The 15,828-nt window shown below is 39.9% G+C and overlaps 1 protein-coding gene across 1 annotated transcript in view; it reads right to left on the bottom strand.

Moving 5' to 3' along the window:
- itga4 (integrin alpha 4) overlaps positions 1 to 15,828 on the bottom strand; it is a 19,054-nt gene extending 3,226 nt beyond the window's left edge. The window contains exons 1-24 of the mRNA XM_063887244.1: positions 15,495 to 15,828; positions 13,833 to 14,033; positions 13,284 to 13,402; positions 12,870 to 12,970; positions 11,131 to 11,263; positions 10,824 to 10,891; positions 10,554 to 10,686; positions 8,545 to 8,630; positions 7,892 to 7,954; positions 7,668 to 7,808; positions 7,272 to 7,380; positions 5,753 to 5,847; positions 5,381 to 5,471; positions 5,244 to 5,289; positions 4,770 to 4,924; positions 4,205 to 4,359; positions 3,948 to 4,100; positions 3,274 to 3,350; positions 2,421 to 2,562; positions 2,118 to 2,219; positions 1,155 to 1,231; positions 667 to 756; positions 379 to 466; positions 123 to 230 (exon numbers count right to left, since the gene is read on the bottom strand). Coding sequence (XP_063743314.1) covers positions 123 to 230; positions 379 to 466; positions 667 to 756; positions 1,155 to 1,231; positions 2,118 to 2,219; positions 2,421 to 2,562; positions 3,274 to 3,350; positions 3,948 to 4,100; positions 4,205 to 4,359; positions 4,770 to 4,924; positions 5,244 to 5,289; positions 5,381 to 5,471; positions 5,753 to 5,847; positions 7,272 to 7,380; positions 7,668 to 7,808; positions 7,892 to 7,954; positions 8,545 to 8,630; positions 10,554 to 10,686; positions 10,824 to 10,891; positions 11,131 to 11,263; positions 12,870 to 12,970; positions 13,284 to 13,402; positions 13,833 to 14,020 — 2,520 coding nt within the window. The 5' untranslated portion in view covers positions 14,021 to 14,033; positions 15,495 to 15,828. The remainder of the gene's footprint in view (positions 1 to 122; positions 231 to 378; positions 467 to 666; positions 757 to 1,154; positions 1,232 to 2,117; positions 2,220 to 2,420; positions 2,563 to 3,273; positions 3,351 to 3,947; positions 4,101 to 4,204; positions 4,360 to 4,769; positions 4,925 to 5,243; positions 5,290 to 5,380; positions 5,472 to 5,752; positions 5,848 to 7,271; positions 7,381 to 7,667; positions 7,809 to 7,891; positions 7,955 to 8,544; positions 8,631 to 10,553; positions 10,687 to 10,823; positions 10,892 to 11,130; positions 11,264 to 12,869; positions 12,971 to 13,283; positions 13,403 to 13,832; positions 14,034 to 15,494) is intronic.

Below are 15,828 nucleotides of genomic sequence, written 5' to 3'. Positions count from 1 at the left end.
CTGAGTGGCATAAAATTCTCGACACATTGGTTTTTTTTATCAGATAGTTCCTGATATTACTTTTACCACCTTGAAATGATTCTATTAGTACATGGAAAAGTGGAAATCACTCGTGTACGTACCTGCCAGTCGACCACCTGCAGCAGCCTGTGTCGGTAAGGTGCGAGGATCTTTGGTAGCGCGATGTCCACCACGGTGTCTATAGCCCTGCTGGGACCAGAGTTTAACACCTGCAGACACACACAACAACAGTTCAGAAGTGAAAATGACTGTAGTTTTAGAAAAGCAAGTTATTAAGCTTTCTCGATAACGGGACCATAGTTTCAAATGGTTTTACTGAGGGAAAGATAACCCTTTTGTAGAGCACTAAAATAATACCTTGTATGTGTAGTTGAATCTTTCATTATAACAGTCAACTGGGGTTGTGTCTTCATCTCCAAACACGAACGAGGTGGGAGTCACAAAACTGCAAGACAGACAGACAGACATCAGAGAGGGCATTTACACACTGAGGATTACAATGAGAGGAAAAAATGACTTGGAGTATAATTATATTTAACTTTGTTGACTTTAATGTGTTGCCTTTTGTGAAACACTCACACGTTCTTTTTTAAGAACACATTTGAATATTATTGATATTTGAAAAGTATGTCGAGCCTAACTCACCCGTGGATGTTGACGTTGACTCCATATTTGAGAGGAAGGAGGAGACTCATTGAGTTGTCGTGGAGATACTCTGCCCTCTCATAGTTATCACTAGAAAAAGAGATTTGAGACATTAAATATGTATTTGTTTCCATATCCACAGCGAATGACAGCTTTAAGAGAGATGATTTCCTTTATTTAAAGTAGATTTTAGACAGCAGCAACATTTCTAAGTCTCTTTGTAAACACAGACAATAACAGAGGAATCCAACAAATGTCTTTATTGGATCCACACTGCATACGTCATACAATGAAGTATGAACCCACTGTCTAGTTGGGTTTTCAGTCATAAAAACTATCCGAATAATATCTAAATCTCTATTCTTACATCTCGCTTTAAAGACAAATGTTCAGGAATTGTGATTTTGAAAATGGTGAACGAGTGTTGCACTTGGTAAAGCTTTATTGAAAAGTGTTGAGGATTTTCCTCCAGAGGTGTGTGTCCTTACCTGCTGGTGTTGACGTGAATCATGATGTCACCAGATGTGCTGTTTTGATTGACGTCCAACAGGAAGCTGATGTTCAACTAAAACAAACAGTTAAAGTCTCAGTGATTTCAAATGTGCAGCTGCATCAGTGTGTGATTGTAAGTATTAGTATACTCAACAACACACAGCATGATTATTGTAAATAACAACAGAAATAGGACAGGCGACAGTCCGTCAACACTCATTACATGCAGTACAGTACTAACAGTAGGGATGTACCTTTTCGTATGTTTAGATCGTGTTCATATAACCTTATAACCTTTAACACCTTCAAATAAATTGCTAAATCTTACAACTGCTGCTCTGTTTATTTATGGGGAAAAAGATATTTCGACAGTTTATTTTGCAACATCTAAAACAAAACTGGATAAAAGGAAAAATATCTTCTGGCGAAAACCGGAGAACAAAAAGTACAGACACACTTGATCTCATCTTTGACCCACAGGCTGTTTTGAGTAAGACTGGGCTGAGGAGAAATATTAACCAAGTGTCTGTTCATTACTCAAGAACTTAGCAATATCTGTCTGTCCAGATAGAGCTATGCCTTTTCCTCGACTTATTTTACAGTCAGTAACAATCTGAGCCTGTAAGTGGCAAAAGCATGCATTAGTAGTGGTCTTTAATTGACATGTGTTGCAAATTCGCCCCCAGTATTGCATTGAAGCTTGTTCTGCGGCTTTCGCACAATACTGGACTCATTTCACAATTGCCGACCTCATAAGTCAATTAGACAAAAACCTACGGGAATAAGTTCAACTTGTGAAGCCTCACAGTGTGGCTAACATGGCTGCAAACTCTCAGCTAAAAGTCCTGCCAGAACTCAGGGAGTTGAAGGTTTAAGTACCTGCACACCAAAGAGGTGAACCTCGCATCAGCGTTGTTTACAATCATTTCAATTACAGTGTGTGACTTGCTTAGGTTTACCTGGGCATGGGCTGGCAGGAGGAGGCTGGTAACGCTGCAGTCAACACCCACCATCGTACTGTTGACTTCCTGTGTGACATCACAGCTGACCACATTGTCCTGCTGCAAACACACACACACGCAGGTAGTGTTTATTGAGGTTACTTTGTTACACAAGTTATTTGTGTTGTTAAATCAAATTCTGTTTTTGAAGTTGGAGTTGGTTAGAGTTTTCAACTATGACTGAGATCTTAAGGGACATAACTTTGAAACCATGAACCGATCACTTATTCAAGCCTTGCGTTCAGCATGCTGTAAACTTACGTTCTGCAGCACTTTGATGTAGTGGATGTTGTTGGGGAAACGCAGCGTCAGGCGAGGAAGGAAGGCGTCGTCTCCGGAGTTCAGCAGGGAAGTTTTCACCATGATGGTTTGTCCAGAGCCGAGAGCAAAGTACTGCTGCTGACTGATGACAACAAAATAACAACATTGATGTTTCAGTCAAATTAACATCCAAGGGCAAGTCAAAATGAGAGTCAGAGCCCATCACTTCTAACATTGGTGTATTTGTTGTCATTGTTGAATCTCACATTAACTCAGAGATTAATTAATATAAACTGCTTGACTGCAAACATTTGATATTAGGAGATTTTTATTGACAAGATTAAAGATTAAGTTTTAATTTTGCATAATTTGTAGATTTTGTTTTGACAATGCTTTGTCATGTTCTGATCTGAATCAACCTTTAGGTTTCTAATAGTAAAAAACGGTGTTTTCTTTATGAAAAATACTGATATGTGTTTAATGTGTTTACCAAAAGAAATGGCAGTTTGCAGTATTATTTAACTTTGGAAAGAGTCATGTGAGTGTTGATGCTAAGCTAGGCTAACCATGTCCTTACAAATGACCCCAGAAACCTATCAAACATAACAAACAGAAGCATTATTCAGCCAGACCCAACATCAAGTGAATGCTGTTGTTTTTCAGAAATCGTATTCAACTAGCCAGCAGCTAATTAGCATCATGTGATAGCCTCTGTGAGGGAATAACCTCCTGGTATGTTCTGAACTGCACTAATAAATTACAATAATGCTGTTGTTTTTGTCCCTTCATCTCCCTTTTCCGTGTGTGTGTGTGTGTGTGTGCGTGCGTGCGTGCGTGCGTGCGTGCTTCTTACTGTGGCAGCACTAGTTGAGCCGACAGCTGCATGTTGGTCGAACAGTTCACCAGCGAACAGGGGCGTGCAAACCAAGTCTGACAGAGAAAAAGGAGGCAGAGAGTTCACTGGTTACAGTTTGGAACGGGGCAGTTTTTTCTCTTTAATGAAAATTACAAACAGCTCCCGTGAATGAAGAACTCCAGCTGCAAATTCCTGCATGTTAACCCTCCCTGCTCTGTTCATAAGTCAGTGGGACGCAGGATGATCTGACTGATGTTGGTTAATGTCCTGCAGCTGTAAACACATCTGGATTAGCAGGAAGTCATTGTCTGTGTGTGTGCGGGTAGAGCTAGATTAGCTGTTTCCTGAACTTTAACACAGATCGCTTTGATAATGAACGGGCATATCTGACACTGAAGCAGCAGCAACAGCAAATTGCAGGGTTAGTTATCACTGTTAGCAATCAGAATAGATCATAGTCATCTATTAATATGCAAACAAGTTTTCTCAACTGATAATAAACTACCCAAAGACGCCTGAAAATCTTGTGCAGATAAAAACAGCAAGATCCTTGATTTTCCATGATATATTATAAACTTACTTAATCACTTTGTCACACGTCCTTCACAACACCGTCTGTACTGATAGATCATCTGTCGCTCTACCTAGAAAGCGTTAGTGCCGGTCTGTACCTCGTTGGTGATGGTGTTCTGGTGTCCTTCGCTCTGCTGCAGGATGGGTTTCAATGGAGGGAAGGTTTTCAAAGAGCCTCTGTGGGGGTTTGTATCTCTGCGACTGTAGGAAACCTCAAACTTGACTGGAGTAAAAATGTCCCTCACGTCTTTCTGTAGGATGAAGACACCATGTTAGCATCACTACAGCAAAAGCAATCGTTATTACATCCAAAATATCCTTCCTTCTAATTCATGTGTGAGTGTGTGTGTGTTACCCTTTGGTAAGCCACGTGTGTTAAACAGGTGGGCTGGCCATGTCGGGCCTTCACACGCCCCCTCGTGGTGTTGGATGACCCGTTACCATGGAAATAGAAGCGATGAGGGAAGGATGGTTTATGAAGGAGGTCAGAGGTCAAATTATATTGAAGCTCTGAAGATGATAGAGGAACATAAATAGATTTCAGTTGGCAAGTCGTTCACTCTTATACAGCATATAATTGAAGGTTGTGTCGTTAGTTTTAAACCTTTACTTCAAATTTCTGAGATAAAAGTTGTGTATTTATAAGGAACCAATTTTGTTTGCTCAGATATACTACATCATGCACCTTTGTGTTGTTCCTAGTAACTTTACAATTTCAATCATCAGCATTTTTTCCCCCTGGAATTGTATACCTTCCCCTGGCTCTGTGATTTTTCTTCTACCTCCCTTGGCCCTAATTCAACCTTATAAAGATGTCAATTTAGTTAGATGTATAATCCTAAACAGCAGATTTGGTCTCAAGTCTAAATAAGCTGATTAAACATAAGGTTTTAATCACTGGAAAGTTGTGTTTACAGTACCTATTGCTCCTCTGAAGTGTCTGGACTTGACACTGAAGCAGACGGTGACATTGAAGCAGACAGTGGGAGTCTTGTGTTCTCGGCACAGCGCCACCTTCTGGTCAATCTGCTCAGGCAGAGTCAGAAACGCCTTCACCTGAATCACTGGACGGGTCCTACAGCACATGGGACACAATTGGGGGAAATTATTAAAGCATGTTGACTACAGTAACAGATACAGCAACTGCAACAAGTGTGTGTAAAGACTGAGACGGATTGTATAGTTTAAAGTGAGGAATTGGCTTCTAGAAAGTCCCACTACTCATAAATTTAAACTCTGGTTATTCTTTTAAAGGATGTCCTGCTTCCCCTGCAGTTAAAATGTGCAAATCAGCTACACAAAGACGCTTCCTTACTGTTCACCTGTATAAGAGGGAACAGAACTACAACTAGAAGATTTCTCTCTTCGAGCAGAAAGCTTTAGTGTGGATTTACCTGAGAATTACAGCAGAGTCTGAGAGGAAAGCACCAACTGCAACATCTGCAGAGACCGAGAGAGAGTTTAACTTGGTTTTAATGTACAATATAACAGGTGTTGTGACAGGAAATTGTGGTTTCGATACTGCCATTACCATCATAGCCGTTTTCGTCGATGTCTATGCCAGAGCTCAGCGACTGCCCAAACATCCTGAGGTCACGACCCAGAGTCGACCCAGTAATCCTCTGAAAACAAACAAGTTTATTAACTTCATCTTCAGAACAATGATTATCAGATTAGAAATTGATTTTATAAGGCTGGACATTATCTTGTAAATACTATGATAAATAATAATGACTGATTTATTAAATTTAAGTGATAGTTGTCACTTAAATTATTCAAAACATTTCACATTCTTCCAGATTAGACACCATTGATGTACATTCTCCATACCGCTTGTTTTTTCATTCTTCAAAACATTAAAGTATATTTTGGAATCTTAAAAAGAGCTTGAATGTATAATAACCTGGGATGGCGTTGGAGAGATGCCATCCTCCCTGCCGTTGTAAATATACACAGCTCCTCTTAGGTCGTCTTCCTGTGGGGCACCAACTGCCACATCTAAATCACAGACAGACACACACACAAAGATAAGCACAGTTTGTTGTATGTTTCTGTAGGTATATAGAGCCTGTATTAAAAAGTAAGACATAGGTGAGATTTGTGAGGACTTGTAACTGCAACCTTCCATGCAGCCGTGACTTAATGAAGCTACTTTTATGCAGACTTGAAACTTTCTATAGATTGTTAATGTGTGGTCCCAGGGGCTAACTGATCCTCTGGGAGGTCAGGCCTAAATTTCTGATGGGGCAAAGGGTGTGTGTTGGAAAGGCCCTGCAGGGAAATGTTGAGTAGGATGAAAGTACCCAGGATAAGTACATAAACATGAGAAAACACCAGCATGGTCATTTAATATTTAACCTGAAGTCCTTTGAAGGTTTTTTTTTCTACTTTAAGAAAGAGCTACTGGACACAAGCGCAGACACACACACACACACACACACACACACACAACCCTTTTATGTTTTTATCTAGCTGTAGCAGATTACAAGGCAGGATCAGTAACAGAGCAGTAACAGTTTGTCATTACTGTTTTAATGACCTTAATAACACACTCCACCCCTCACGCACACGCACATATGGTGAGGGGTCCCTGTGTGTGTGTGTGTGTGTGTGTGTGTGTGTGTGTGTGTGTGTGTGTGTGTGTGTGTGTGTGTGTGTGTGTGTGTGTGTGAGGGAGGGAGTTAGGGTTAAGTCAGTTTATCAGGAAGCGGCAGTTATTGCAGTTGGTGATGGGATGTGTCCCCTTAGCAAGAAATATACAATACACAAACTATGAGTTTTTGGGTTGTTGTATTGTATTGTAGTAGTAGTTACCAGTATTTTGGATAATTTGTATCTGGGCAGACAGCCAAACAGCAACTATTAAACCTCCCTAATTACTACTTTTGAGGTGCCCTTGAGCAGCAAAGTGCACCCCCAGCTGCTCCAGTGGAAATGCTCGTAAACTAACTAGAGAAAGTAATGCAACTCCTACAAAGCAGCAGAATTAGATGTAGAACACTCTTTTAAAGTAATGTTAGTAGTAGTAGGGGATATAGTAGAGAGCTGAATTGGAGCACTGTTAGCAATATGTTTCCAAAGGTGTGAGCAGCAGTAATCGTAGTAAAGCCTTAACCCTTTCTTTTCATATCATTTCTATCTATTGTGCTTTTCATTTACAACATAAACTTTAACAATTCATTTACAATTTGTTTCTGTTACTGGCTTATTCAATACTTGTCATGTTATTCTGTCCTTAAAAGCCTTGCAAAATGATATTAATTGTTGTCTATTTGAGATTTTCAGTTTGGTTTTTTGCGGTTTTCATTTTCAAGTTGAGTAGTATTAAGACAGTCATAGCTGAAGATCTATTGCATTCATATTAATGAGGACAATAGTTACAGTATTTGCATTGCTTTTAGCAGCTGTATTATTGGTATTACCAGGGTAGCTGTCATCGTCTATGTCTCCCAGGTCAGCGATGGTTTCTCCAAATCGGGCGGCGTAGGCGTCGCTGCCACTCAGCTGAAACTCCGCCTCCATCAGCTTCGCCTGAGACAGAGTCAGTTTGTGAGACAACAGAGATACCACAGGTCTTTTCAAAGACATTAATATGTAGAATGGAACAGAAGAATCTAATCCTAATGTCAGCCATGTTGGTGCCACAGACATAGCCCGGATAATTATTCACTGTTTGTACAGCTTTTAAAGAGTGGGTTCAATTCGAGAATTTTAAAACCTCAGATGTAAATTATATTGAAAGTTTACAGAATTAGTTTATATCCACATCATTTTCAACTGCTGTGAACCCTGTAGTGTGTCTCAGAGTGTGTGCTCACCTGCCCCTGGTTGATGTACACATGCACTCTCCCCTCCTCCCGGGTGACACCTGTTGCCATGGGAGCGCCGACCAGCAGATCGGACAAACCATCAGCGTTCAGATCCACCGCCAGCACACTGGAGCCAAAGTAAGATCCCAGCTACACAGCAAAAGCACACAAGCTAAATGCCAAGTATACCAATTGTTTGGCATGGGAAATGCTTAAGTTAAGTGGCTGCTTACCTCATTTCCTGCCACTTCAGAGACAACTCGCAGCATCGAGTCGTCTACTGCAAAGATGAAGACCTGCACCGAACCAAATCACACATCAGCCATCGAAACTACCCAACACAACATAACAATAACAGTACCTCAATAACAACTTGACTGTTTTCACAACACACAAGAGTATGTGAGAACTGTCTTCACATTTCACACACACCACCAGCACGTTTCAAGTTCTTTATCATCATATGCACAACAGTTACAGAGAAGCAGTAGTAACTCCAACAACTAATTATTATCAATTAAATATGAACTATTTATTGAATATTTATTGATTTGGACAAGAAAGACTGTTGGTGAGGTCTGTTCACTTTTACAGAGATGAGATATGAAGAAAATACTTGCAAAACAAAAAGGAAATAATAACAAAAGTTAAAACATGGTGTACAATTAAAAGAAATCACTCATGTTAAAGCAGAAGGAGAATCTAAGACAAAAAAGAGTGCAAGCAAAACAATAGTAACATTTAAAATATAGGGCTGAAATAGCAAATAAACGTGTGGTAGACAGTATTGCTGATAAGAAGTAAATGGATAAACAAAATGAGATATTTAATTACATGTAAATAACTTTCAATGCAGTAAGTAAACAGACAGACAGGATGGTCTCACCTTGCCCTTCTGGTTGTATTGCGGAGCTCCCCCCACCACTTCTACGGTAGTAGGACTCAAGAAATGTCCGGCTCCAACAGAGTAACCTGAACATCGACAGGACAGTGTCAGAAATCCAGACTTTTACAGTGGTGGAAAATAAACAACAACATTAAGAGACCAAACCAAAACTCTGAAACTTTTTGGATGGTGGCCTTTCACACCTTTTGTTTAATCTCACCGTTGTGGCCAAATAGGTTATTGGTTTAGGTTAGGGTTTGACATGTAGTGGATATGGCTGGGGGAAAGAACAAATGTGTGTGGGTGTGTTGGTGTGTGGTAGAGAAAGTCGCACAACCACCGCTGTCAAACGGGGTTAAAGTTAACCGAACTTCCTACTTTCATGTCAGCTTTTACTCCCTTTTAAATTGTGTTGATCATTGAGAGAAACTGCTGCACACACAAACACACAATCCTGACTAAGGAAACACAGGTAAATATTTTGAGATCTGTGTTGGTGTTACCATCGTATCCGTCTTATCATTATCATCGTCAGTCTTTGTGCAGCCTTTCTGAGACTGCATAGATATTTTCAGAGAAAACAAACACTTTCAACTGAGGAACATCACACTTTTCTACTCAGTTTCCTGTTCACCATGTTCAGCCCAAACACCGAGTGAGCATGGTGACTCAGGATGAAAGTCACTTGGTTTTGAAATGAACTTTTTTCCTTCTAGCAGCTTCTCTTGAGTAACATATAACTGTTGGAGGGTTGTTGCAGTGTGTGCAAAGCTGAATTTAAGATGTTTTAAGACATTTAAATAACACATAGAATGTCATGTATAACCAGAAGCGGGCCGTGCATTTCACCCTTGGGCCATCAGTAGTCTCCTACCTGAATAAATCCACCCCTTAATACCATTATTATGACGTCATAGCTATAGAAACCATTAATAATATACAGAAATGCAGTATAACAGGGCGTTGCATCACAGACAGGTATCCGATGTAGCGAGAATGAATGCCATTACTAAAGCAAGAAACCCAGATAACACAATTCAGCAAGTCTCCTATCACTGCAGTCACAGCGGCACACATCCTCTGTAGCAGAACTGCATTACTTAATAAAATGACAAGAAAATATCAAAAACATTTAAATAAAAGTCGCTAGTCTGTACTCACCAATACGTTTGAGTATGTGCACACAAAGTCCATCCTCCTTTCTTTCCTCAAGAAGAGTTAAAATACTCTCTTGTACAGATTATCTGAGTTTCAGTTATAGTAATAAATCCGGTTCTCTCGCAATGGAGGCTAATGCTAGAGTCGTTAAACTCGGCTTTCCCAAAAGGTTTTCAAAAAGCACCGGTGCTTGTAACCCTTTCCCTGGCTGCGACAGGCTTGCTAGCTTCACCAAATCACTTTCTCCTCCGCTGTCATCCATTGTGGGTTGAAAAAACGTCTTTAAAATCTACACGGAAATAATTTAGCTTGTGCAGGTTGCTAAGGCCGCTACAGATGCGGTGTACCAGTAGCTCGCTACACACCGTAGTGCTGGCTACCGCTGACAATCCAATCAAAGGACGTGAAAGGGACAACGTCATCGTAGGAGAAGGCCCTGATGTCGCCGACTCGATATCTGATTGGTCAATGCAACACTTTCAAGGCCCGCACTGTTGATTCTGAAAGCCGCGAGGCAGATTTATTTTACCCGGCAACACATTCTGACTGAAATATGATTGGATAAAAGCTCCAACAGAAAAGTTTTGACATGAAGAGAATAGATTATTGTAAATAATTTAATGTAATACATGATAGTGAAAAAAGAAATATTAAAACGTTATTATATGTTATCCACTGAATAACGTTATATTAAAACGTTATTCAATGATACTGCTGGTGAACCATCAGGGCCAGCAGAGAAGGCCTAGCTGGCCCTGATGGTTCACCAATGTTTATAACCTGTCTAACCAAAATGGGGACAGTAGTGGAACCAGCATTGGCTGCAGTGTGTATAAGATCTGATTTGTTACCCAGGTAGCTTCCAAAGCTGACAGATCTAGCGTTTTCATCCTGGTACACCGACATCTTTCCATTGGACGTGTTAAAGACCAAAACTGAACCCATCCAATAAGACGTCCCTGGAGCGCCCATGATGATCAGATCCTGAGAGCGACACAAGTTGATATCATGTGACACACATCTCTATTTAAGCTTCATTATATACTGTTATATTGTCTACATAATTCAGCCTAGTGGTCGAAACAGTGGAGACAAAGAGGATTTTCAAGAAGCTTACTGACCTCTGTGAGGAAGTTGGAAATACCGGCCTGACATGACCCATAATCCTCACCAAACTTTCTCTGGTAATCTGTAAGAGACAGAGACAAACAGACATGTTGAGAGGTGAAGGTGAACAAATAGTAAGGAGGTAAATCCTAGATAGGCCTAGATATTATCCCAAATTTTGTAATTGCAAGAATGTCCTACATTTTTTTAGTTGCAGGGGGGTCTCGTTAAATGAAGGCACCAAACATTTGGAATAGTTCCACATTATTAAGAAGGATAATATTTGTTATTTATTACCAATGTATTGCAATGCGCGTTTACCTCTGTAGCAAGGGATGATGGGTTGGTTGCGGCTCAGGTCGCTGCTGTAACGATAACAGACTCCATTGGGCAGCTTATTGTTCTGAGGGTCTCTCTTTGAGTAGTGGACGTTCTTCCAGCGGTGAGCACATGCCTGCACACACACACAAACATAAACGCACACATGTGACATGGACTCATTACTGACAACAACACAATCACAAGTTAGAAGCATAGAGTCTCGTAATTCCTGTGACCCATGACACTGTGACAGAGGCGTCTGTGTGTGTGTGTGTGTGTGTGTGTGTGTGTGTGTGTGTGTGTGTGTGTGTGTGTGTGTGTGTGTGTGTGTGTTTGTGTGTGTGTGTGTGTGTGTGTGTGTGTGTGTGTGTGTGTGTGTGTGTGTGTGTGTGTGTGTGTGTGTGTGTGTGTGTGTGTGTGTGTGTCATACACATCAGCTGTTGTGTATTCTGGTTTTAAGTTCTTCATTTTCTTGAGCACATTTACTTTGAAGCAATATCAAGCTAACTCTAACATTGCCTTACTAATAATAAACATATATCTTTTTTAAGGGATAGCTAAATGAGAATCTAAGACAAAAAATTGTCCAAGTTTAAATATAAAATAAAGTTAAATAAATGTGTGATCATGTGATAGACAATCTAATAAATGAACAAACTAAACGTCAACAGGTATGTAGTGAATATCTCAGGAGAAGTGTAAATATTTAGAAAACCAGTTCATAAAGTAAGGCAACCTGACAGTAATTGATTGAAACCTAAATGTATCCTGGTAATCTTTCACTGTTTAATTGAGTGACAGTGAGGAGACAGCTGCTGCTGCTGTAAATAGTTGTGCTTCATCACTAAATTTAGAGCCTCTTCAAGAAATTGAGACCTTAAAGATTTCTGGCTTGTTGAAGTAAAGCGTCTTAGGTGTTAAACATACCTCCCAGTTGAGAAAATGGTCAATAATGGCTTTATTCACACATGACAAAACAAGTATAGAAAAACCTGTATTTGCTGTGTCACTGCTGGTGGACAGCGATGATTTTTTTATACAGTTGGATTGTTGTATTATCAATACAAAAGGAAAACGTGTTTTTTGTTTCTAACACAGTATTTCTCACTGAGGGATTTACAAACTTACTCGGCGATTGAAAACGGATTAATCTTTCTCCGATTTAAAGTTGAATTAAAATTAAACTTGACTTTTGCTCAGAATTCTCTTTATGTGGTACTGCAGCTATAGAGCACAATTTCCCATCTTAAGATAATAATACCTTTTTGGAAACAAAAATGTTTCGTGATTTATCTTTACAGTGGACAAGTTGAGCAAAAAGGAAGGTCAAGTTTTAAGATAGCTGTAGTCCTAGCAGGGGGGTGGGGTCACCTTAGCCCCAACCGCTTAACACCCCCGGCCCGATTAGGTGTCACAAAACAGACAGACTCCTGGCAAAAAACTGTGTCTGTGGTATGACACAATTATAGGTGTCTCCAGGACACATTTCGACATAGTTAGACAAACAAACCACAGACACAGACACAGACACAGACACAGACACAGACACACACACACACACACACACACACAGACACACACACACACACACACACACACACACACACACACACACACACACACACACACACACACACACACACCTACATGGAGAAGACAATACCAGCATTTTTGACATGGCTGGTAAAATCTGGGGCAATATGAGGTTTAGGACAGAGAGAAGAAAGTGTTTGTGTTACCAGGATGTGCCCTCCATTGTCTCCAGGTTGTCTGGACAGACTGACTCCCAGCCACTGGTTATCACTCTCTGCATTACACGTCTTCCCACAGCTCTGCACGTCTGCACACACAAATTAATTCAACAGTTTCACACGTGCAGCGTCCACAGCTAAAGCTATGGTGTTTTACTGCTAACGAGCTGACAAAGTTGTCTTCTTCAGTCCACAAAAGCACTACGTCCGAAATAATAAAGAAGGGTGTTTGTGGTGCGGGTGTTTCTTTGTACTGTATGATGAATAAAGTCCAGTCTGCCAGTTTGCTTTTAGGGTAGGTAATGCTTTAGATAATGTTCTATCTAAAGCAAACAATGTGTAATGAATAGGTTTGTATTTCAATACTGTAAAGAGACAACACACAGACAGACAGAAACACACCAGCATTCATGGGATGACAGTGGCGGGACTCGGCAGTGACGTCGCAGCTGTACAAAACTCCTGGAGATTGGACCAATGGATTGGAGGTTGAGTTTGCTACTGGAGCTCCAACCACCAACCTGAGAGAAGGAGACAGAGACAGGATCTGTCTTTGTATCTGCTAAGTGTCTGAATGGCATCTGTGTGTGAAGCATCAAAGAACTTCTCTCATTGACACAAACTGGCTAATTAGCATGCATACACAAACACACACGCAGACACAGTCCTACTGTGAAGAAGGCAGCTAATAGAGCACCATTCAGTTAATTAAATAAATCTAAATATACTGATGGCTTGAAGATAGACTAGGGTTCAAGAGTAGAGCAATAAAGGCTAATTTGTAGGTTGGTAGAGAATCAACATGCAGATCAACAGGGGTTCTAGAGAATTAATACATAATCAAAATGAGCTGAATATAGCATCACTACAGGATTTATAGTAGGCCAAAGACAGGTCAGTAAGACATTAATAACGATAAACAACAATCAATCAAAAAAATTAGATAAATACCATCTGCGGGATTTGTAGCGATGCAGCAGGACTGAGTATCCAAACATGGAGGAGGAGGGGCCATTGAACTCCAGACTGTGCTCCTGATCCAGATTGTACCCTGCTGCAGGATGGAGTAGGATCAGGATCTGAACCAGGATCAGGACCAGGCTGCAGCGCAAACACATGCTGCCCGCTGAGGGATTCATGATGGAGGACGGACTGCATGGACACCAGAGAGAAAATCAAAATCAGATTTTTCCTCTTCACATACCTACCCGCAAAAATTCTAAATTCTCGTCCAGAAACAGTTTATCTTTAACCACTATCTTCACCGCTGCATGATGTTTGTTTTTAAAAACAGATATGGTAGTCAGTCCTATTTGTACAGATCTTTTCAAATTGTTTATATTGTATGACAGTATTGGCTTACTCATTGCCTTCTTCAATGATGGACAACAATACTTTGTACTGGCATCACTTTCTTATTTTACTTAGAATTGAGAGCTTAACACATTTTTGTTTTTACTAAGGTTAATAACAGTCCAATGATTGAGCCTCTCTTCAGATATATTGAAAGATAGTGTAATAATAGAGTAGCGGGATGCATGGTGAACGCCAGTTGTAAATGACAACATCCTATATAAAAATCTAGACAATAAACTTCCATTAAGGGAACTCTGAACCACACCATCTTTAAATACAAAGTGTATGGGTGTTTTCTAGTAGCTATGTGCGTTAGTTGTATGAAAATGTGTATTTTATTGTATTTCCATATTTATAGTTTATTGTGGTATAACATTAAATGTAATCATTCATTCATAATGCACCATTTGTTTTGCCAGACCAGTAACTACCAGTAGTTCTGCTGGTTTCCTGGCAACTGAGCCTGGCCGCATACAAAAATTGTTCAGCAAAACATTAATTTCTCTACATTATTTTTGTACAAACACAGAAAAAGTCAAACAAACAAGATGTAAAGTACTAATTAGTAAGTGTTGTGAGGTGGATTTTGTTCCAAATAGAGTCTGGCTAACTAACCATTTCCCCGTTTACACTTATTATGCTAAACTAAGCTAACTAGCTGCTAGCAGTACTCAATCAACATAACTAAGCAGCATACCAAAATGTTATAATGTTACTTTGATAGTAACTTTAATTGTATTTAACTGGTAATTACTCACAGTATTTTATCAAATAAGTCTAACCTAATTCTTGATTAGTGGTGTGTCTAAAGTTTAAGTTCATTATGTCTTAATAAAAAGAAATTTGACGAGATCAGGTTGAGGAACCATCTTTGCAGCGGGCCCCCAAACTTGTTGTTCCGGCCCTGTAGACTGAAATCCATAATCATAAAAGTTTGATGTTGTCCCGGACTTACATTTATTCAAATACATTTTTACATGGAGATAATCATTTCATTGGACTGTTATTCTTATTCTCTTAAGCTTATTAGGTTTATTTAAACAATCATTTTTGATTTATCCATTTTTAAATGGATGTCTAAATCAACTTACTTTTCAATATGACCAACAGTCCACAAAAAAAACCCATAAAGTTTCAGACAGGAAATTGTTGAAGAAGCCGACGTGTAAGTTTTATGATTGAAAACCTTTCTCATTAACTTTTTAACTCATTCATTAAAGTCCATATGTTACATGAATAACTAGCGAGAAACTTTACCTCTATCCCGTTGGAGACAGTAGTTATCCCGGGTCAGACTGTGGGTACCGAACAGATGCTGAATCCGTACCGGGCACAGGGGACGAACGAGCCGCAATGTGTCCGAAAAGTCTCCGTTAAATCCTACTTGTTCCCGGTATGACTCGCTGGTCGAAACCTCCTGTTGCTCCTCGGTCAGTTAAGCGACTTGTGCGTAAAATCGGCACGATGAGGCACCCCGAGGCTCTGGGATTGTGTGACACAGAAAAAATTAGTCTGAGTCAAAGAAACTGAAGAGAAAACCCCACAATACTAAGTTCATCTCAGTTTCAAATGAAGTCAATGCAACTGAGAA

The sequence above is a fragment of the Eleginops maclovinus genome, chromosome 7 (genome assembly GCF_036324505.1).
Source record: "Eleginops maclovinus isolate JMC-PN-2008 ecotype Puerto Natales chromosome 7, JC_Emac_rtc_rv5, whole genome shotgun sequence".
Lineage (NCBI taxonomy): Eukaryota > Metazoa > Chordata > Actinopteri > Perciformes > Eleginopidae > Eleginops > Eleginops maclovinus.
This window is presented reverse-complemented; position numbering and strand designations above follow the sequence as displayed.